Source organism: Microcaecilia unicolor, chromosome 3 (assembly GCF_901765095.1).
Source record: "Microcaecilia unicolor chromosome 3, aMicUni1.1, whole genome shotgun sequence".
NCBI classification, from domain to species: Eukaryota; Metazoa; Chordata; class Amphibia; order Gymnophiona; family Siphonopidae; genus Microcaecilia; species Microcaecilia unicolor.
The window spans coordinates 408,836,750-408,860,209 of record NC_044033.1 but is presented as its reverse complement, the minus strand read 5'-3'; the positions used below and the strand labels follow the sequence as shown (position 1 = coordinate 408,860,209).

General features: G+C 43.5%; 1 protein-coding gene across 1 annotated transcript in view; it reads left to right on the top strand.

Annotated features, from left to right (window-relative positions):
• Positions 1–23,460, top strand: part of ADGRF1 (adhesion G protein-coupled receptor F1) — a 79,828-nt gene that overhangs the window by 30,934 nt on the left and 25,434 nt on the right. Inside the window, exons 7-9 of the mRNA XM_030195581.1 lie at positions 10,721–10,866; positions 15,029–15,192; positions 22,284–22,457. Of these exons, the coding sequence (XP_030051441.1) occupies positions 10,721–10,866; positions 15,029–15,192; positions 22,284–22,457 (484 nt within the window). The remainder of the gene's footprint in view (positions 1–10,720; positions 10,867–15,028; positions 15,193–22,283; positions 22,458–23,460) is intronic.

Below are 23,460 nucleotides of genomic sequence, written 5' to 3'. Positions count from 1 at the left end.
TCAAATAACAGTACATAGTATGGCATCGTATGTTACTTACAATGTCAACACAATACAGAATAAAGCAAAGTTACTCATCTGTAGCAGATGTTCTCCGATGACAGCAGGCAAGATATTCTCACATCTGGGTGACGTCATCCCACAGAGCCTGGTGCTGACCCCATCTAGTGTATACAGCAAGTAGAAAATTCTAGCAGCATCCCATTGCACATGCATAGGTGCCCTCCCACCTATGGTGTGAATGCAGATCCCTCAGTCAGGTAATATGGGAGGACATGTGAGAATACATAGCTTGCTGCTACAGGTGAGTAACTTCGCTTTCTCTGAGGACATGCAAGCCCAGCTGTATTCTCACATCTGGGAATCCCTAGCTACCAGGCTCACCGAAAACAAGAACACTAGGTCAACAGTGTCTTGAAATGTCAAGGCCTCAACGTCAACTAACCTGAATTTATAAACATACTAGTTGTGAAAGTGCAGACTGAAAAGGAACAAAACTGGGCAAGGATGGTGAAGCTGGATTCTAGACACCAAACAAATTCTGCAGGACTGTCTGATCGAACCGGCTGTCACATCAGGTACCCTGCTCAAGATGTGAATATGTGGACTGAAGACCACATCACAGCTTTGCAAATCTCCTCTATTGAGGCTAACCTCAAGTGGGCTATTGATGTAGCCATGGCTCTGACATTATGAGCCTTGACATGACCCTCAAGAGTCAGCCCAGCCTGGGCATAAGTAAAGGAGATGCAATCTGCTAGCCAACTGGAAATTGTGCATTTGTCGATGGCTACCCCCATCCTATTTGGGCCAAAAAAAACAAAAAGTTGGGTGGACTCTCTATGGGCTTTAGTCCGCTCCAGATAGAAAGCTAAGACTTGCTTGCAGTGTAAGGTTTGTGGTATGCTTTTGCCAGGATAGGCATGTGGTTTTGGGAAAAATGTTTGCAGAACAATTGACTGGTTAAGATGAAACTTTGACACCACCTTAGGAAGGAACTTAGGGTGTGTGCGAAGAACTACTCTATTATGATGACACTTAGTGTAAGGTGGATCATCTACTAGGGCCTGAAACTCACTGATTCTGAGCCAAAGTGACCACCACCAAAAACACAACCTTCCAGACGGATACTTCAGATGACAGGATTCAAGCAGCTTGAAATGAGTTTTCATCAGCTGGGCGAGCTTACAGTATTTGTGGGAAAGCTTCTACGACTCTCATTGAATGAGTTTGTATTCATATTTGTTTGATTATACAATCCAGATTGACAGGTTGACAAATCACAATGCACTCGTGCCCAATGGAATTTTTTTTATGTCTATGGTGATGACTCCTGATGCAGGCCATATAAGCCAAAACACAGCCGTGTTGAGTCATATCAAGTTCATTAAAATATTGTCTGCTTTTTATCATCATCTATACTGTGTTGTTTGTTTGGTGCTCGATTGTGGAGTGTGATTCTTCTGTGTTTGTTTCACATGTAAATCTAGGTGTCATTTATAGAATTGTCCTTCGTGCATTTAAAAACATAAGGCCTGATGTTCAAAGCCATTTAGCTGTTCTCTGGACAAATGGCTTTAGCTGCAAGTATCTGTGACTGTTGAGAGGTTCTAACTGGATAGTGACATTGAATATTCTCACAGAGTGCCTCAGCACTATCAGGAGTGGCAGGGGTTGAAGGACAACTATGAGAATAAAGTGGGGGAAGGGAAGATGGAAGTGACCTGGGGGAGATCTCAAGATAATCTAGTGAACCTGTCATGGAAGTACTCAGCCATAGTTTAAGGAGAAAGTGAAGGGGGGAGGGGTGGTTGGAGGAAGAGGAACTTTGTGGAGAGAGTTCAATGTGGCAAAGAGATGGCAAGGGTTGGAGCTAAGAGAGTTTGTCAAATGAATGTAATAGTTATGCTTTGCAAGTGCAAGAAAACACTGGAAGGAGGTCAGCAAGAAATTGAAATGTATGAAGTCAGCATGGACACGTGAATTTAGTCAAAGACCCTCAGCACAGCAGGCACAGAAGCATAGGTAGTGGACCCTGGACATCAGCCAAGTCTGGAATTTGGTACCTCTTACTAAACAGGAAATAAGAGGAGCAAGAGTGTTCAGAACAGAGGAAAGAATAGTATTATAGGAAGAGACAACCTCATGACAGACTTGGATAGCATAGTGGATGAGAAGAGAGGTGAAACAATGGTGGAGACAGTGTAAGGGTCAATAGCCTGAAGAGTCCTAAAATGTTGATGGAGATTGGATGAGATTGAGGGGGAGGGTGATAAAGTGTGAAGATTATCAGATGATGACCAGAGAGGGGAAGAACCGAGGTGGAGAAATTAGAGCGTGAGCAGTTTGAGAAGAAGACAAGATTGAGACAGTGACCATGCTGGTGAGTTGGGGTAGTGGAGCATAGGGGATGCTCTTGCTTTATGGAAGGGACTGCTTCCTGGAGAGCTGGGAATTCCTGAGAAGTGTTTTGGAGCACTTCATGTCTAAAAAGCTAAGCTTTTCTGAATTTATATATTTTCAGATTTTTGTGTTTGGATTGATTCATAGATTCTAAACTGCTCTCTTACCTGTGTGTCCCTCTCTCTTAATATCTTCCTTGATAATATGCTGACTTTATCTCCATCTATCATTATTTATATTTACAATTCAGCTAAAGCTGAAGACAGGTCTAAGTGATTTATAGGCTAAATACAAGATTAGAAAGGAACTACAATTTCAAACTAGGAAAGTTCAAAATATAAGTGCAGTCACCTAACAAATGGTAAATAACCAGTAGATTTAAAAGGAGGGAAAAAAACAGTATGATCACATAGTAGGCTAAGAGAGAGAAGGGAAGGGTGGACAGTGGGGGAAGGACAAGGAAACCAAGGATGCCCAGCTAATCTCCAAAGGCCTGATGAAATAGCCAGGTCTTAATAGCAGTCTTAAACCTGGGAAGGGACAAGTCAGCACAAATGCCAGCAGGAAGGCTATTCCATAACACTGGTGCGAGGAAATAGAAGGCACATTTTCTAGTTTTCTCAAGTCTAGCCTGCCTTGGCTCAGGCAAAACCAAGCAATGGTCATTAAGAGAGTGTAGCATGTGAATTGGATAATATGGAATAATGAATGAAGCAGGGTAGGACGGAAGGCCTTAAAAGCAAGCAGAAGAATTTTGAACTGAACTCGGGAAGCAAACAGCAGACAGTGATGTTCCTTGAGGAGGGGAGAGGCATGATCGAACTTAGTAGTGCAGCAAAGGACCCCGACAGCTTTGTTCTGAAGAGCTTGTAGTTTTTTAATAACTCTCTGATTTGCACCTACATATGATGTTGCAGTAGTCCAATTTACACATCACAAGTAACAGAAAAATGTATGAAATGAATCATGAGTGAAATATTTATGAATGGAATGGAGATATGGAAGGGTGAAGAAGCAGGATTTGACTAAAGAGGAAACATGTGAAGAGAATGATAGCTGGGTGTCAATAAGAACTCGTAAATAACAGAAGGAAGTGACTGGGGTGATGGCTGTGCCAAGGAGAGAAAAATCCGAGGATGGCAGTGATGTTTACCAGTGATTCAACAAGCCACAGTCTTGCTAGGATTGAGTACCATACCTCGGGAAGTAAGCCAGTGAGATACTGTGCCCAAGCAATCTTGAAAAGAAGCGATACATAGAGAAACCAGGTCATTGTAGTAGAGTAAAATGATGTACATAGAGATGCAAAAACTCTGGATAACAGTGGCTAATGGACTGAAAAACAAATTGAAAAGCAAGGGGGAGAGAATTGAGCCTTGAGGGACACCACAGTGAAGGGGATGAGAAGAAGATTCAGATGAGGAAACCATGACCTTAAACGAACGGGATGATAGAAACAAGGTAAACCATTGTAAAACTGTCCCAAAATAACAATGGAGACCAAGTGAGAGAGAAGAGCATGGTCAATGAGGTCAAAAGATGCAGAGATATCCAGGGATATAGCCAGAGCATATTGACCAGAATCTATGAGTGTGAGTACACTAGCAAAGACTGTCTCTGTGCTATAATGCGCCCTGTAACCAGACTGTCTAGGGTGAAGCACAGGAGTATTATTGGAAGAAGAAAGCTGCTGGAAGGCTGCTTTTTCCAGAACTTTAGAAAGAAAACATAAGTTAGGCCGGTAATGTCCCGGGATAGACGGATCGAGGGATGGCTCTTTGAGGATAGGGTAGATTAAGGTAGACTTCTAAGGTTGAGGAAAGTGACCAAGTGAAAGGCTGCTATGGAAGCAGAAGTGACGATATATAGAATAAAGTTCATAAGAAGGACAAATCGCTGACAAGATGCGATTTTGAAAATAGGATGCTTTAGCTGTTTAAGGTGGTGATAATAACTCACAAAGACAATTTCTACAGGCAGCTAGATGGATGGCAGACCTAGATTTACACCAAAGATGTTCAAGACAATGAACTTGATGCTTTAAAAGGCATAAATTGGTATTATACCAGGGGGCAGATACCCGTGAAGAGGCAGGGTGCAACTTATGAGGTGCAATTGAGTCTAAAGAGGACCTAAGGGCAGTGGTAAGGGAACTAGCCTGCAAGTCTAGAAGCAATTCATGTAAATTGCTTGGACTACAAAATTGTTGAGGAGAGAGAGAGAGACTCAGGATCAATATGCCTAAAAGATCTGGCCCAGTAGTAGCCCACTTGTGGGGACTTGCTAGACACACAGGCACAATGAAGCATGAAAGGAAGAGCAAAGTGGTCAGTCCAGGACAGTGGAAGAGAGGTAAAGAGAAATGGGAAAAGAGGAACTATTTGTAGACAGAATGAGATCCAGCTTGATGAGTTAGAAAAGTAACCCACTGATGAAGACCTAGTTCAGCAAGAATGAATGAAAAATAGCTAACTCGAGGATGTTGGGGATCATCAATGTGAACATTAAAGTCCCTGAGAATCATGAGGTCTTTAAATCTAAGAGAAGCATCTGTGAGGGACTGAAGAATTTTATCCCAAGATAATGAAGACAGGGAAAGTGGACAGGAACAGAGTAAGATATGTAGTGGAGAAGCAGCATAGACTTTTAGGAGCAGAAACTCAGAAGAAAAAATGGGGGGGGGGGGGGGGGGGGGGGGGAGAAATTCAGTAAGATAAATATCCGTGGAAAAAAATGACTGCTAGGCCACCTCCTTTCTTGGCAGCTCTAGAACAAGAAAAATATTCATAGCCAGGAGAAAAGTAATCCAAGTAAAAGGTGGTCTTCCCCAGGTTTCAGCCATGTCTCAGTAAGAAAAAGGATTTGTGTCTGAGTATGAAGCAAAAATCTTTTAGAAGGGTACGTGATTGAATGACAATTATGTAAGGCAAATAAGAGGGATGTACTGGTAGGATGGATAGACAATAAAGGTTTGATAATAGCGAACTTACCCCACGTGTCCAGTGATAATAATGTGGGTGGGGTTGACATTAGCTCCAGATAACAGGGATTGCACAGACCTTGAGCAGATAAGAGGAGGCTGTGAGAGCATCAACACGAAACCAGCAGAGAATGGTTCAGGCTAGGAGAAAATTAGTCAGTACCCAGAAAGGATGCATAGCTGAAAGAACAGACATTACAGTAGGGATACCATGCCAAAAACTGAGCGTACTCGCCCCTTGGAGACTTGCTTCCAGGAGCTTGACCAAACAGCACTACCTACTTGCTCCTCAAGTGCACCCTGCTACGTTGTGAAACACCGCAGATAGTTTCCTAATATAGCAGAAGAGTCCTCAGATACGGGTTTACGTCTTGTGTCAGCGTCAATGTCATGTGAGTAGGAAGTCGGGTGGCCTTTGGTAATCAGTTGTGACTCCAATAGGTGAGCAGGAGACCTATGATATCATACAGCACAATCAAATATGTAAGAAAAAACAGGTTGGAAACAAAGTAAAATGTCGCAGATAGTTTCCTAATATAGCAGAAGAGTCCTCAGATATTTTATCTACAGACCTCTGGCACAAATGGAAAAGCTGGACAATGATCAGATCAAAGAAATCCGTAAGCTTGGAATGAAAGGGGAGGTGCTGTTGCTGTGAGATTTCAACTTGCCTGATGTAGATTGGAACATCCCATTGGCAGAATCAGAAAGAAGCATAGAGATCGTGGATGCCTGTCAAAGTGCTTTGCTCAGACTAATGATGACGAAATCCACAAGGGAAAGGTCAATGTTGGATCTGCTGCTCACAAATGGAGGAAGTGTTTCCAACATCTGGGTGGATGCCCACCTAGACGAAAGTGATCATCACAAGATATGATTTGATATAAAAGCAAAAGCAGAGCACAGATGCACAAAACTCAAAGTACTGGATTTCAGACATGCTGATTTTGGTAAAATGGGGGAATATCTGAAGAAGGAGCTGATGGCATGGGTGGGTATTGGAGAAGTGGAAGTGCAGTGGAACAAGCTGAAAGCTGCTATAAATAGGGCAACAGATCTTTATACAAGGAAAGTAAACAAAAAGAAGAGAAACAGTAAGCCTATATGGTTCTCCAAACAAATGGATGAAAAATAAGGGCAAAAGAAGCTGTACTCAAGAAATACAGAGCACAAGAGGATCATGGAAAAGAAATTACCAGATTAAACTTAAAGAAGCAAAGAGGAAAATATGGCTAGCAAAAACAGGTGGAAGAAAAGATGGCTAAAGATGGTGACAAGACCTTCCTATATAATAATTCTCACCTCCAACTTTCTGAGGCTGCCTGGAACCGTGGCTTCCGCTGGAGGTGGTCTGCTACCTGGAGTAGATCACTGATGTCATGAATCCAATGAAGTGCCACTGATTGGCTGCACCTTGGGTGAAGTCACCAGCCCGACACCCAGCAACAGACCGCGACCCGCACAGCAGCAAACACCGACCCAGGCAGCGGGAGGAGTAGGGAAACACGCAGAGCATGTTTCCTTACTCCTCCCCCTGCCTAGGAATCGCTGGAGACTGGCTGCCAACCTCCGGAACCACCCGCACACAGTAACTGCCCTCAGAAAACCGCCGCCGCCCTCCCTCTCCAAGTCTGGATTCGGACTGTCGGAGAGGACGAAACTCCCGAAACAACCGCGCACCATAACCGCCCTCAACAAACTGCCGCCACCCTCCCTCTCCTCTCAAAGTCTGGATTCGGACTGTCGGAGAGGACAAAGAGGAAGGGCGGCGAGACAGCGAGCGAGCGCCTCCGGCGACTGGCCAATGTGGAGGAGGCGGGTGAGGGCTCAGGGCGGGGGTCGGAGTCCAGTAGTGGCGAGTCAGAGGAAGGGGAAGGGAAAGAGCAGCTGGTCCGATTCCAGCACAGCCGTCATCCCCGTTCACTCAAAACAAAGCAAGCAAACCTATGACATGCTGCAGGACGTTCAATAGACAAGAGTGGAAGTGAACAAAGCAAGTCTATGGTAAGCAAGGAAGCCCATTGGTTAATCTCTGATTCCACTCCCCTACGCAGCTGTCATTCGTATACACTCAAAAAAAAGAGGAAACCTAGGAGCTGCTGCTTCTCATTGTCGTTTTTAAAGCTGTTTCCACTGGATAGACAGTGCCTTAAAACGTGGAGGACAAAAGGAGGGGGGAGACACACAGACCCTGCAACTGGTGAAAAAGGAGGAAGGGAGGGGGGGGACCCTGCAACTGGAAAAAAGGGAGGAAGGGAGGGGGGGACCCTGCAACTGGAAGGGATGAAGGGAGGGAGGGAGGGGGGACACCCCTGCAAATGGGAGACAGACCAGGGGACGACGACCCTGGAACTGGGAGAGAGGGGGGACCCTGGCACATACTCTCATTCTCACACACACACTCGCACCCAGTCTCACACTCTCTCTGTCACACACACACACACACACACACACACACACACACACACACACACACACTCGCACATTCACTCTCTCTCACACAGTCACTCACACACACTCTCTCAAACATACACACTCCGAGGAAAACCTTGCTAGCGCCTGTTTCCTTTAAAACAGAAATGGGTCTTTTTTACTAGTTGTATGATATATTGGAGAAAGGAGAAAAGCTAGGAATGGAATTTTAAGATTGAAAGATGCTGAGAATAATTATGTGGAGAGAGATGAGGATAAAGCAAACATGCTGAACAAATACTTCTCTTTGCTTTCCATGGAAGAAAATCCTAGAGAAGGACCCTGATTGGCTGCCAAGGGTGTATCTGGGAATGGAGTGGATATTGCACCACTTATGGAAGAAAGCATCTATAAACAATTTGAAAATTTGAAAGTGGACAAAGTTATGGGGCTAGATGGGATACATCCCAGGGTACTGAGGGAGTTCAGAGAAATCCTGGTGAGACCTCTTAAGGATTAATAGGTCTTTAGAGACAGGAGAGGTTCCGCTGGATTGGAGACGAGCTGATGTGGTCCCTCTTCACAAAAGCAGGAACAGGGAAGAAGTGGGAAACTACAGGCCGGTAAGCCTCACATTGGTGGTAAGAAAAATAATGGAAATCACAGCTGAAGGAAAAGATAGTTAATTTTCTAAAATCCAATGGGTTACCAGATCCGAGGCAACATGGCTTTACCAAAGGAAAATCCTGCCAAACGAATATGATTATTTCTTTGACTGGGTGACCAAAGAACTGGATAAAGGACACGCACTAGAAGTAATCTGCTTGGATTTCAATAAAGCCTTTGATATGGTTCCTCACAGAAGACACATGAATAAGCTGAGAGGGCTGAACTTAGGACCAAAAGTGGTGAACTGGATTTGAAACTGGTTGAACTGGATTTGAAACTGGTTGACAGACAGGTGACAGAGGTGGTGGTAAATGAAATCCACTCAGAGGAAAGGAAGGTGAGTAATGGAGTGTCTTAGGGGTCAGTACTGGGGACAATTCAGTTTAATATATTGGTGAGAGACATTGCTGAAGGGTTAGAAGGAAAAGCTTGCCTTTTTGCAGATGACACAAAGATAGCCAATAGAGTAGACAATCCGGAGGGAGTAGAAACCATAAGAAGACATCTCAAAAAATTAGAAGAATGGTCAAATACCTGGCAGTTAAATTTTAATGTGAAGAAGTGCAGTGATGCACTTGGGGTGCAAAAATCCAAAGGAGATGCACCAGATAGAAAGAGAGAGATTGATAAGCACAGCTCAGGAGAAGGATCTTGGGGTGATGGTGTCTGAGGATCTCAAGATGATGAAGCAATGCGACAAGGCAGTGGCCACGGCCAGAGGGATGCTAGGCTGCATAGAGAGGAGAAGGAAGGCGGTGTTGATGCTCCTGTACAAGTAATTGGTGAGGCCCCTCTTGGAGTATTGTGTTCAGTTTTGGAGGCCGTATCTTGCTAAGGAAGTAAAGAGACTTGAAGTGGTTCAGAGAAAAGTGACTAAAATGGTATGAAGTTTGCATCACAAGATGTATGAGGAGAGACTTGAGGACCTGAACATGTATACCCTGGAGAAAATGAGAGGGGTGATATGATACAGACATTCAAATATTTGAAAGGAATTAAGCTACAAACAAACCTTTTCCAGAGATGGGAAGGTGGTAGAACTAGAGGACATGACTTAAGGCTGCAGGGGGGCTAATTCAGGAATAATGTCAGGAAGTACTTTTTTACGAGGTGGTAGATACCTGGAATGCCCTCCCATGGAGGAGATGAAAACGATAATGGAATTAAAAAATGTGTGGGATAAATGCAAAGGAACTCTGTATAGAAGGCATGGAACCAAACAAGCTTAGCAGTAATTAGATGGCAACACCAGTAATTGGGAAGAAAAGCCAGTGCCAGGCAGACTTCTACGGTCTCTGCTGGAGAGATTTGGATGGGCTGGAGTGGGGCTTCAATGACAAATTTAGAACAAGGCCAATGCTGGGCAGACTTTTATGGCCTGTGCCCTGAAAATGGCAAGAAGAAATCAAGATCAAGTATACATGTTTAGTATCACATCATACCTTATGCTATGAGTTTATGTTGTTGGGCAGACTGGATGGACCGAACAGGGCTTTATCTGCTGTCATCTACTATGTTACTATGTTTATGCAGGCAAAAGTACTCACATTGTAGAACAATACATATAGTTTTACCTGCAGTGATAGTGGGCAATTTATTGACCTCAAAATTAAAAAAAACCCTTTAGAGGTCAATGTTCAGCAATCAACATGAGCAGTGAAAGTATCTAGATAATGTTATTTGGATAAGTCTGCCACTGAATATATTCAATTAAGGTTATCTAGATAAAGCTAGTCAGATGAATGTAGGTCTACCCTCTGCATGATCAGACTTACTGATGAGTGATTAGCTGAAACTGACAATGATAAGATATTAGTTCTGTTTAAACAAGGGAATCAGGAACTCCGAGGTCTCCATACTTAATGGAAGCCACTATGTTCTTTACTACTGGGCTTGGGAGAAAGCAACAAAATCCTTATGTGGATGGCAGTTCACCAACCATCATCAATGAGTGCATAAAGGTGTCTCCTTCTACAACCATAGGCTTCTCTTCATCTGTAGACTATAGGAGCAAGAGGTAGAACAAACCTGAAAATTCTTGCTCAGATCTCAGAGGAGATACATCCAAGATGCTAACTGGTGCAAGTCTTCAGGTCAACGTTCCAATGATACTTTTTTTTCTGTCCCTAAATTGTGGTACATCTAATAGTAGTGAAGTAATGTACGTGGAGAAATTTCCCTAAATTTGTTTTATGTATTGGATATGCTACAGCAAATCAAAGACTAATAACATTTCTCTTTTGTTGGGAAAACTAGGAAAGGAAGCATTATTTTGGACTATGAAGTTAGGGGCATTAATATTCCACTCTCTGAAGTCTTAAAAGCAACCCCAAAGGCAGAAGACATGCTTAAAGACAAATATGCAATAGAAAAAGGATCTTTTGCTGTAACAGATAAGCCAGGTAATGATATGTGTGATTCATGTAATTGGTCTCTACTGTATATGTTAAGTAGAATTGGGAGGAGAGCTTCCTTCAACCCCATTACAGAAATAGGTGGTACAGTGTCAGTGATTAAAGAATATTTTGGAACTGAAATTCAAAAGATATGTCCAGAGAACTTCAAGATTTCTGCAAACATATCTTTGATTTTGAATTGTCTGCCCTGCAAACTGGTTATCTTTGAGAGGTTTAACTATAACCAGATAGTGCTGGTTGAAAAACTTAGTCCTAAACCAGATAAATCTAAGATAATCAGATGTTAACTTATACCTTTCATTGGCTGATATATTCAGAGGCCCAACTTGTGTATGGTTCATTTAGGTTAAGTTGGGCTATTCTACATACCTGTCAATGAAAGGTGTGATCTAAATCTAAGTTTATCAGATTTTCTGGCTTATGTCTGCTTATGTTGCCCAGGCAGCTCCTTGTGACTCTGGGCAAGTCACTTAACCCTCCATTGCCTGCCGCATTGAGCCTGCCATGAGTGGGAAAAAGTGCGGGCTACAAATTTAAAAAAAAAAATTATGCTGGTCAATATTCAGCCGAAGGCAGTCAGCATTTTTTTAAAGTGCTGACCATGGCCTGCTAGATTAGCCTTAAACATTCAGGCTTCAATGCTCAAAAGCAAATGCGGGCACTAGAGGCCATTAGCTCTGGAGTAGCACCAGCATTTGCTGTAGCTGAATGCTCGGAGGCCTCTAAAGCAGGGAACAACAACTGCGCCAGAGGATAGCAAAAGCAGCATGCAAATCACATTTTAATAAGGTCATTATCAATTCACCCCAATGCTCAAAGAAGAGTGTCCTGAACAAGGGCACTCTTACCACCAAGAACCTTACTCCAGCATGAGATAGCAGCCCAGAAAGAATTATAAAGCCATCCATGAAAGTGCATGCTCACCGCAGTTTCCTCCCACTTCAGTCTGGACGTCCTGCTTGGCTTATGTGCCCTGATGCAGACTGCACATGGCTCCCAGCATATGCAAAACAGAGTCATGTATGGGGGGGGGGGGGGGGGAAGAGTGGTTTTGGAGCCAGAAAGCAAAGCAAGTATCTCTCCACCAACCGGCAACCAATACCTCTTCCTCCTTCCCCCCTCCCCTCTGGCATCTGGGCATGCGCACAAGAGCAGTGCTTAATGCACAACTCTTGAGTACCTGCAACAGACATCATCTTGCCCCTAACTCCTGAAAACTCCCTCATGCTTAATGCTATGACAGCACGTATATTTGCAACTTATTAGTGTTGAGCATTAGGGAGTAGTTCAGATGTACTGATTTGGCAGTATTTTCACAGTGCTGGAGTTTTGAGCATCTGGGTACCAGTGCTAGGCCATGCATTGAATATTCAGCTCTCACCAGACATGTGCTGGCCATAGGGAGTAATGGAGGTCCAGGCCAATATTAATATGAGATCCTCATAGCACTTACGTATGCAGGTCCTGAATGAATATTGGCTGGGATCTGCATAGGGGGAGCTTACATCTCCCTCCTGCTCCCCCTAGCAGTTCTGATCCCCCCTCCTGCCCATCTCCCAGTCACAGCAGTCTCTCTTGGGCCTACCTTACCTAGCTTGGTGGTCTAGTGGTCGACAGGGGCAGAAGCAAACCTCACTTGGTCCTGCCCCTTGCAGCTCTTGGTTGAAAATGGCTGCTGCGACCTCCAGTGGTAGACTTGCAGTACTAGTAGAACTGCGAGACTATCGCTAGAGGTCACAGTGGCCATTTTCAACCAGAACCCTCAAGGAGCAAGAGAGAGTAGGGATCACTTCTGCCCCTATTGACTAACAGGCCAGGTAAAGTAGGCTGGGGGGGGGGGGGTTGTTTGCTGTAACTTGTGGGTGGGCAGGAGGGGGGATCAGAACTGCTTGTGGGGGCCCAAGGAGGGGAGGAAATCGAAATGCTCATGGGGCTGTGCAGAAGGGGAGGTCACCTCAAGTCTGCAGGCCAGTACCTAGAAGTTATATGGGTACTGGCTGATATTCAGTAGCATTGTCTAACTGCTGCTTAATATCAGTGGCTGGGCAGGCACATGCGATTTAAATGGGCAGGAGGCTTTGAATATCAACCAGATATATTTCTATTTCCTAAAAGAATAAATGAAGATGAAAATTTATTGCACAAGTTATTAGCTTGATGCACTTTGAGGCAACTAGTTCTTTTATCAACAGAACTGTGCATTGCTCTTTCTGCTTAGCAAATCCCTTTTAATACTGTGTTTAAAATAATTCCTATGCGGTGTGTGCTGTTCTTTTCATAGCAAAGATATAAGCTGGGTCCTAAACTTCTCTAATGCAAAAAAGGGACCAATGTCATCATGAAATACCTTACAAGCTGATAAGCAACGCTTACAATTGCATCCACCTTTAATTTGAACTAAATCTACTCCTTCTCCATTATACACAATTGACTTACTAAATATTTATAATATTTTCATTTTAGGGGTTAATTTTACGCATACATCTATTTTTTATGTACAGTTTTTGCTGAATATTCAAAGAGAAAGTACACATGTACTTCTGCTTTGAAAATTAGCCCTAGAAAATTATGCTCTTTGGGACACGCACATTTTCTGGTTAATTTCTATGCATACTGTTAAATTTTCAAAAGTGCATGCCTAGGTAAAAATCTCAATTTGACCCCATCCTTGGCAATGCATCTTTAAACAGTGGGGAAACTTACATTTCAGATGGCAGTTTTGCAATGGGTTATTTCCTTTGGAAATGCCTTGGAAATTTATCCTTTAGATTGTCAGTTTATACTTGGTATATCAGTTTCATAAGAACATAAGAGTTGCCCTTCTGGGGCAGACCAAGGGTCCATCTAGGCCAATATCCTGTTCTCAACAGGTTACACATAAGAAGGGGGCATGTGGGGGAAAAAAGTAGCAGATCAACTTATGCCACTATTCATCTGGGACTTGCGAAAGTATTTCATACATGTCCCGGCTGAATATGGGCCAGGTACTGAATATCCAGGCCTAAGTTTAGCTGATGACAGCATTTTAAAAAAACGCTGACTGCTACTGGCTGAATATTGACTGAGTTGTTTCTATGTTCATGAACCTACTCTTTCCACCCAATATGTAGCACTATTTAACTAGTCAGAATGGATGCTGACCAGTTAAATAGGGCTTAACTGTCTACCCTCCAATATTCAATGGAGGATAACCGGCTATCCTCCACTGAATATCATAGTAACATAGTAGATGATGGCAGAAAAAGACCTGCATGGTCCATCCAGTCTGCCCAAGACAAACTCATATGTGTATACCTTACCTTGAATTTGTACCTGTCCTTTTCAGGGCACAGACCATATAAGTCTGCCCAGCAGTATTTCCCGCCTCCCAACCACCAGTCCCGCCTCCCATCACCGGCTCTGATACAGACCGTATAAGTCTGCCTATCCTCGCCTCCCAACCACCACCCCCTCTTCCCCCCAACTGCTCCGCCACCCAATTTCAGCTAAGCTTCTGAGGATCCATTCCTTCTGCACAGGTTAGCAGCTGATGGATAACTGGATACATCACATGGAGGTGTATTTTCAAAGCACTTAGACTTACAAAGTTACATAGAAACCTATGGAACTTTGTAAGTCTAAGTGCTTTGAAAATGAGCCCCATGATATAACTGGCTATCTGCCGATTTTTAAACCGGGTTTGGATGTCATATTTGGCTGCGTCAAACCCTGGTATATATTTGGCCATGTCTGAATATCGACATTGCTGATTATCTTCAAATCAGCCAAGAAAACCCAGATATTCAATGTTGGTCACTGGAAACAGCCTAGCATTGAATATCCGTGTTCAGCGTGGACCGCAGGAGATTGCCTGGCAAATCTCCTGCATCTGAATTTTGGGACCTTTGTATTTACCTAACATTTTCACATATTGGGAACACCAAATTCAGGAACAATTATATACAGCCAAGCTAAAAGATGAGTTTTCCAAAAAGGTTGTCTAAAAGGGAACTCAAAACTCTTCCAGATTTACACATCCCTAATGAAAATGATCTGAATATGGCACTTGCAAATCTTCATTAGAATGATATAAAAGTGTCCTTGAACATGTTATTGCTTCTTTAAGCTTACTCAGCTTAACTTTCTTATTGCTTGTGTTTTTCCCCAGGTGGGTGTAGAGACCATTCACATGGATTTGTAAATGAAAATGCCATTTTTAATGCCTCATGTAGTGAGGGATTTGAAGGCTTCATGACCCTTATATGTAAAAATGGGAAGCTGGAAATAGATAAGGAGAGATGTGTATCTATTGATCTCACACAATTCAAGCAGGTAATTTACTTTAAACATTTTGGAGGTAATTATTGTTACTTTATTTTGTTATTGTTTTTTTAAACAAAATGTACCCTGTAATACAAGGTAAAATGTTTCCCGTGGTTCTATATATTAACGTAGTTGATCTTGGGTCGTGGTAATTTAGAGTTAACTTCCTCCCTCATTTTGGAAGTAAGTTTAGGTAAGTGTAAAACTTTTCCATGTGTAAAACGGAGCTTTATACATGGAAAGAGCCATCTCCAAAATACTGTATCAGATACCTGCATAAAAGTACTTTTAAATATCAAGTGGTGATTCCCAAGGGCTGGAGTTGGGTGGAGTTTAGGATTTGCAGAATTCAAAGTACACCTGTAAACCTGGGCAGATACACAAATGTACCCTTATGCCTCATTTAGGGGCCCTTTTATTAAGCTGCAGTAAAAGGGACTCTGAGCTAGTGGAAGTAGCCATTTTTGCCGTGCTTCTGGGCCCCTTTTACTGCAGCAGGTAAAAAGGCCCAAAAAAATAAAAAGGCTGTGTGGTAAGTTTGCACTTGCCACATGGCCATTTCAGGGGAAGCTCTTACTGCCATCCATTGAAATGGCGGTAAGAGCTCCCGTTCTAACCCAGTGGTAACTGGGTAGCGTGCAGCACTGCCCAATTACTGCTGGGTGACCCCTGTGCTAGAAAATCAGGTCTGATTTTCTATAGCACTGAAAATGGCGCATGCTGGGGGGGGGGGGGGGGGTGGAACTATTGGCGGTGCCTGCGTTGGGCCAGCGGTAGTTCCGGGTCGCCTTGAGGCAGCCCTTTAGTAGATGGGCCCCTTAGAGCAGGCATGAATATGCACATGTGCCTGCTGCTACTAGGTATATGTGTAAGTGGCTGGTTCTACAATTGCCTTCTGTGTTCTTAGTTGGCTCAGATAACTGAGAAACTGAGTTCTTGTAATGTCATTTAATTAGAAATTGTAACTAAGGTAATGGCCAATCAAATAGCTTTATGTACAGGGTACTCTTTTTATTTCCCTTGTTTTTCCTTGTACATTATTCCAGATGGTTTGGCATGGGCAGGACTAATATGTACACATTTATTCCCATTTTACAAAGAAAATATATATGCGTGGGGGAAAATTTGCCACATCAGGTTTTACTCCCCCTGAAAGGTATGTATAGGTTTAAAAAAAAAAAGTAATTGTTTCAGTCAAGGCTTTACATGTGGGAGTAGGGGAGTCAATATCCTTAGTCCCATGTAGTTTATATCCATTTATAAAAAAAAAACCACCTTAAAATTGCAGCCTTACTATTTAGTTGGTGGCATTTACAGGGTGTAAGTTTGAAAATGGGGGCAGCTATGTGTGGAAGTGTCAACACTTGCATATATGAAAGTGACAAAACCACCACTTCCAAGTGTAAGTGATGACACCTCCACATGGAGACTGCCGGACCTGTACTGTTCATTTTTCAACAGGTATCTTTGTAAAACAGCTGTTTTCTTTGTGCCAGAAAATACATGTGCTCTCCTGCAGGTAGTTTCGAAAAGGCTTTCACTGGCAGATCCTTACTAAAATACCATCAACACTGAGTATGTCTCAACTTGGATGTCTTAATTCTAATCTCTATCTATATAAATAATTCTCACCTCAAACATTCTGAAGCTCAGTCTGTGGCACGGAAACATTGAAGCCCTGCACTGTTCGTGGGCTAGGCTGTCACAACCACTCACTTTCACTCATGCACCACTCACTCTCACTCATAGCCCCGCTCTCAGCCACGCCCCTTCCGGACATAATTCGCAACCCCCAACATTCTAAGTGAAGCTGCAACTTCCTCTTGCATGGTGGTGTAGATTGGAATGTCTCTTTTTCCCCATGCCTGTCTGCCCCGCCCTCACGTCACAACGTTATGATGTCGAGGGCGGGGCTATGACACTCAACGAATCGCTCCCCCCTCCCTCTGTCCGATGTCTGCTGTCTTCACAAAGAACCGGCCCACCGCACCACCCCACCAACAGCAGCAGCGAGGAACTGAAGAGTTATGCTAGCCCTTGCTCTCAGTAAAATACAGGCCAATGGCTCATAATAAGAGCTAGGCTTCTTAAAATCAAAATCATCTCTGTTACAAAAGAGAGCTAGCTTGTAAAAATCAGAGATCACCTTTGACACAGTTACATTTCACTGTAGCAAGTGCTGAGCTGGCAAGGGAGGGGGGCATTTGCTCTGGGACTGGCACCTGCAAGACGTCATGAGCAAGAGTTGCTATGGTTATGTAGAGATAGTACTGAGTCAGCTGCACCCCGGGTGAGAACATCCAAAGGGGGGGGGGGCTAGAGGAAGGTTTGGGAACATATGAAGTCATTCTGATCAACTGATAAGAACCAAGAGCCCTGGTGAGAGAGACTGGGGTCCATTGGAACCAATGGAGTCAGAATCCTATATAATAATTCTCACCTTCAACAGGATGTGCTTGGGACCGTGCCTGCTGGAAGTGGTCTGCTAGGCAGGCAGGCACTGACCTCAGTGACATCAGTGACAGACAATTTGGCAAAGCAAAACAATCTGAGTGCTGGCCATTAGGACACAGGGTTGATTGGAGAGTTTTAAAAGACTGAAGGAACCAAAAGTGTTAAATGGGGGGAGGGGGGGAGTTCTGAACGACTGAAAGACATGAACATTTGGGAAAGGAAAACAATCTGAATGCTGGCCATTAGGACACAGGGTAGATAGGAGAGTTTTAAAAGACTGAAGGAAACGAAAGTGTTAAACTGGAGAAGGGGGGAGGGAGTTGTGAATGACTGAAAGACATGCAAATTTGGGACAGGAAAACAATCTCACTGCTGGCCATTAGCACACAGGGTACATAGGACAGTTTTAAAAGACTGAAGGAACCAAAAGTGTTCGGGGGGGGGGGGGGGGGGGGCAAGTTTTGAATGAATGAAAGAAATGAAAATTTACGAGAGGAACACAATCTGAATGCCGGGCATTTGTACACAGGGTAGAAAGGACACTTTTTTAAAAAAATGAAGGACATGAAAGTATTACATCTTGGGGGAGGGGTGAGGAGGAAAGTGGTGGGGTATCCGAATACTGGGCGTTAGGGCCACGGGGGTACATAGACTTTTGAAAGCCTTAAGGAACCCAAAGTGTGGGAAAGGGGAAGAAAAGGAGGGGAGGGAACGGGGTGAGGGGCATTAGAAACAGGGGAGGGGGCCCTGTCACACACTCTCATTCTCACAAACACACTGTCACACAGACTGTCACACACCCGCACATTCACTCTGGCTCTCTCTCTCTCAAACATACACACTCGCAGGAAAACCTTGCTAGCGCCCGTTTCATTCGTTCCAGACACGGGCCTTTTTTACTAGTTGTATATAATCAGCAATCTGAGGGGTATTAGATCAGAAGAAGAACAGAGAAGGAAGACTCTAGAAGGCCAGAGAGAGAGGATGTGCCATGTAATGCTGTTCCACCATGTGACTGATTTGCTTGTACTGCTATTGGTAAGATTGTAATAAACTATCTTTTTATATCTACTGAATACTGGGTTCCTTTCTAATTACAGACCTAGCTACAGCCTGGTCTGTGCAGACCTGCCATGAGCAGATACAGGGTTGAGGTAATTAAGTATCTAGAGGGCCTATGCAGTTCCTTCCAGGCTATTAGAAGGGCCATGGCTTCCGCTGCCCAGATAGAGAAGGCAGCTCTAAGAAATAAACAGAACACCTCACACAGCACCGCCGCACCACACCCCCCCCTCTGTCGTCAGCTATGTTAAAATGAAGCCGCCCACCGCTACGAGAGCAGCGGATTCACAGCTCGCACATCGACACTCCTCCCCCTCCCTCCGTCCGACGTCAGCTGTGTTCACAACGAAATGCCCCACGGCTGCGACATGACGAGCGGGAGGCACAGCTCACACCACATCGCCGCAATGGCTGCCAGCGGTGCCCCGCTTCCTGTTTACACGCATTTCGGAAGACGCCCTGGTGGGGATTGGAGTCCTCTGCCACCACAGGTACGCGATGGCCACACAGGGGGCCAGCAACTACGAGGGGCGGGCGGAAAGCGAAGGCACGGAGGTGGGGTCTGCAACTCGGAGCGGGAGGGATGGCTCTGCAACTCCGATGGGGGAGTCTGGAACTGGGGGAGCATGGGGGACCTTTCTAGCACCCGTTTCATTTCTCCCTGAAACGGGCCTTCTCTGCTAGTGTTCTAATAATCTCTACGTTCTATGTAAAAGTGGGGCGGTGTCATACTTAGAACTACTGTGAGTGTGTTGCCATGGAAATGAGACATCCTCTGATAATCGCTTGTCCTTGCTAGTCAATCAGGGCTGGCTTTCAGTTCCTCTTTCAGTAAAAAGTCCAACAAATTATAAACCAAGGAAAACAGCTTGTGGCAAACTCCTGGTTTAATCATATTTTCTCAGGTTCAACGAAAACCACGAAGCAAGAAGGCAAGCAATCTGCAAGATCCAAGATGGCACAAACAAACAGCAGACCAAACAAAGAACTTCAGTCACCAACATTTATTCACCACAACACAATTAAAATACTAAAAGCTTTGGTGAATAAATGTTGGTGACGGATATTCTTTGTTTGGTCTGCTGTTTGTGAACAAAAACCAAGTGCATGAGTTATAGCCCTATATTTCTAATGCTATTTTAAAGTCAGCTTTTTTAGCGACAAGTTCAGTTAATCACCCCCTCACTTTCCAATTCTGGGCAGATGCAGACCAGTTAAAAAAACAAAAACAAAAAAAACCCCACAAAAATATCTTCAGAACATTTATCCCATAGGAGCTTAAAATCCTGCTGCTTTTATCAAAAGCCTTTTAGGGTGGCTGGCAGAGGCATAGCCAGGTTTTCAAGTCAGGGGGAGCCGGCTTTTGTAAAATAGGTACTGGTGAATGGAATTGGAGGTTACTTAAACTTGGGACCTGGAATATCCAGGCCTATTCTTGTTATAATTTCTGCTAGTATAGTAATTTCATAACTGTGATTGTAATGTTATGGGGTGTTCTATGTTTCATAATCGGGCAATGTAACATCTTTTTCTTGTCATTAATAAAAAGTATTTACCATAAAGGTCACATTGAAGGGAGGGTCAACAGTCTAGATGGGGAGGGGAGAAAAATTGCAAAAACCTTGATGATACAATGTGTTATCTTGCTTCAGTTTGATGGGGTTTTTGATGTTCAATCTGTTGAATATTGCAATGCCTGGTTTTGGTGGTTGGGTGCTATTTAGTAGTTTTTTTAAAGTTCAAATCAAATTCCAAATAGTAGTAAGTGGTTCCCCAAAGTTCACAGTCTTAGGCTTTCTTGCTCTCCAAGATAAGGTTGTCAGAATAAGGCTGTTTTACATACTTCTACCAGTTCAGGTTTTAAAACATCTCAGTCAGAGGTGCCTCGGACTCCTCTCCACAGTTCAAGCCAGAAACTTCTCTCGTCCATTGCCTCTTTAAACACCCTATATGTAAACTCTTTTCTCTGGGTATTTCCCAATAAAAGGAACCTGTCTCCCCTTTTCAGATTCCATGTCACTTTTAATTCATTTCAGCAAGGGTTACAGCAGTTGCTACATGGAGCTGGTCTCTGGCTGCCCTCCCTCCTACAAAACACAGTAACACTGTTTATTAAACAGTGGGGCCTAAGTAAGTTCTTTTTATAAATCCAAGTAAAAAGAAGTAGTGGAGGAGTGGTCTAGTGGTTAGGGTGGTGGACTTTGGTCCTGAGGAACTGAGTTCAATTCCCACTTCAGGTACAGGCAGCTCCTTGTGACTCTGGGCAAGTCACTTAACCCTCCATTGCCCCATGTAAGCTGCATTGAGCCTGCCATGAGTGGGAAAGCATGGGGTACAAATGTAACAACAACAAAAAATACCTTGTTTAGCTTGTCCATTTCTTCATACAGCAGTTTGCTGTGTAGTAGGCAACCATTCCACATCCTCCTCTGCACTTGGGTCCCACATTGTTAAGGTCAGAATGGCCAAGTTACCCAGTTCCAGGCTGGAGATTTTGGGACAGTACTGGATTTCTGACCACTCCATCCTGCTGCATTATGGGACTTCCAGCGCTGATTTCAATGGGCAGGATCAGGCACTACAAATCTCACACTGCTTTGGGATATAAGTTCAAAACCAGGATTGGCCAAAAAGTCTTCTCCCTGGAACTAGGTGACTTGGCATCTCTGCAAGAGCTCAGGAACATTTCCTAGAACTCCCCAGAAGCAGTCATTTGGTCTTGAGTGAAGACTATACTGCTGCTTGTGTTCCCATGGGAACTCACTGCTGGTCTCCCTCCTCCCTCCAGAATCGTGTACAATAACTACTGTTTTTAGAATCGTGTACAATAACTACTGGTTTTTTTTTTAATTGACTTCAAATGGGTCTGAGCCTCTCCCATCCCCCACCTAGAGAAAAAGGGTTTTTTGCTTCTGAGTTTCTAACTTAGAACAGTGCTTTTCAACCCAGTCCTTGAAGCACATCTAATCCCATCTGGTTTTCAGGATATCCACAATGAATATGCATGAGATAGATTTGCATGTACTGCCTCCTTGGTAAGTAAATCTATCTCATGCACATTCATTGATATCCTGAAAACCTGACAGAATTAGGTGTGCCTCAAAGACTGGGTTGAGATGCACTGGCCTAGAAATTTGCTGGCCTTAGAGCCAGGAGAGTTATCCTGGCAGAGAGAACCCAGGGATGGTCCTTCCTTTCCTTGTCACAGGCTCTGCATGTAATAGTGAAAATGGTCTCTTGTAACTGTGAAGTGTCTAGCTTAGTGCTTCTCAACCCAGTCCTCAGGGCACATCCAGCTAGTCAGGTTTTGAGAATGCTCACAATGAATATGCATGAGATAAATTTGCATATCAAGGAGGCAATGTATGCATATCTTACATCATGCATATTTATTGTGGACATTCTGAAACCCAATGGCTGGGTGTGCCACGAGGACTCCGTCTAGATCCTTTGTTTCTATTTCCCTGTATCTCTACTACCAGGGTTGTTAAATAGTACTATTGAAAGAATTTTCCATATCTAAAGTGAATAATGTCAAGTTTGATTTAACTTACAGGATATTTGAAAACTTTTCTTAATTATAGAATCTCACTACACATGTCATTAAGCAAAACCTATCTCTAGTGGTGAAGAGCCTTTCAGAATTGGTGACTCAGGGACACATCGCTCGAACTGCTGGAAACCTTAGAACCATTGTGACAATTTTGAGAAGTATTTCATCTCTCTCCCTGCAGAACATCACTGGCTCAACAATGCAGGTATAGTCACTCCAGCACTTTTGTGAATTTAACCACTTTTAAAGTTTGTACCATTTTGGCTGAGCATTATAATGCCTAGAGCAAAAATAACTATGAAGGAAAGGAGAGACAGGGGTGATATGATATATACATTTGAATATTTGAATGGTAATAATATACAAACCTTTTCCAGAGACAGGAAGGTGGTAGAACTAGAGGACATGATTTGAGGTTGCAGGGGGGCCTACTCAGGAATAACATCAGGAAGTTATTTTTCACAGAGAAAGTGGTTGATGCCTGGAATTGTAGAGATGAAAATGGTAAGGGAATTCAAAAATAAGTGGGATAAACACATAGGAATCCTGTATGAAAAGCATGGAACCAAACAAGCTTAGTGAAGATTAAATGGCAACACCAGAGAAGCAAAACCAATGCTGGGCAGACTTCTACGGTCTGTGCCCTGGTAGTTGTTGGACAGATTTGGATGAGCTGGAGTGGGGCTTCAATGACAGCTTCAACAATTGGAGAACAAGTGCCGGGCAGACTTCTGTGGACTGTGTCCTGAAAATGACAAATCAAGATAAATATTCATATGTAGAATCACATCATATGGTATGAGTTTATCTTGTTGGGCAGACTGGATGGACTGTACAGGTAAGTTACTATGGGGCTAATATTCAAAAAAGAAAAAAGTCCAAAAAGTGGCATAAAGCTACATTTGGACATTTTTCTCCTGGCCGGTTATATCGCTTGTGTGGGGACAGGCTATCCTCTGATATTCAGCAACATGTAACTGGTTAGTGTCACTGAATATCAAAAAGTAACTAGTTAGTGTCACTGAATATCAGTACTAATTGCTAAAGTTGTAGCCAGCTATTTAATGGACAGTCCAGGGGCAAAGCTGGCACTTGTGCAGTTAAGTGCTGATCACCACTATTTAACTGCCTAAGTAAACTGGTCAAATTGGATCTGTGTGCAGCCTAACCAGCGCGTATAAGACCGGCACACAGATTGGAGCATCCAA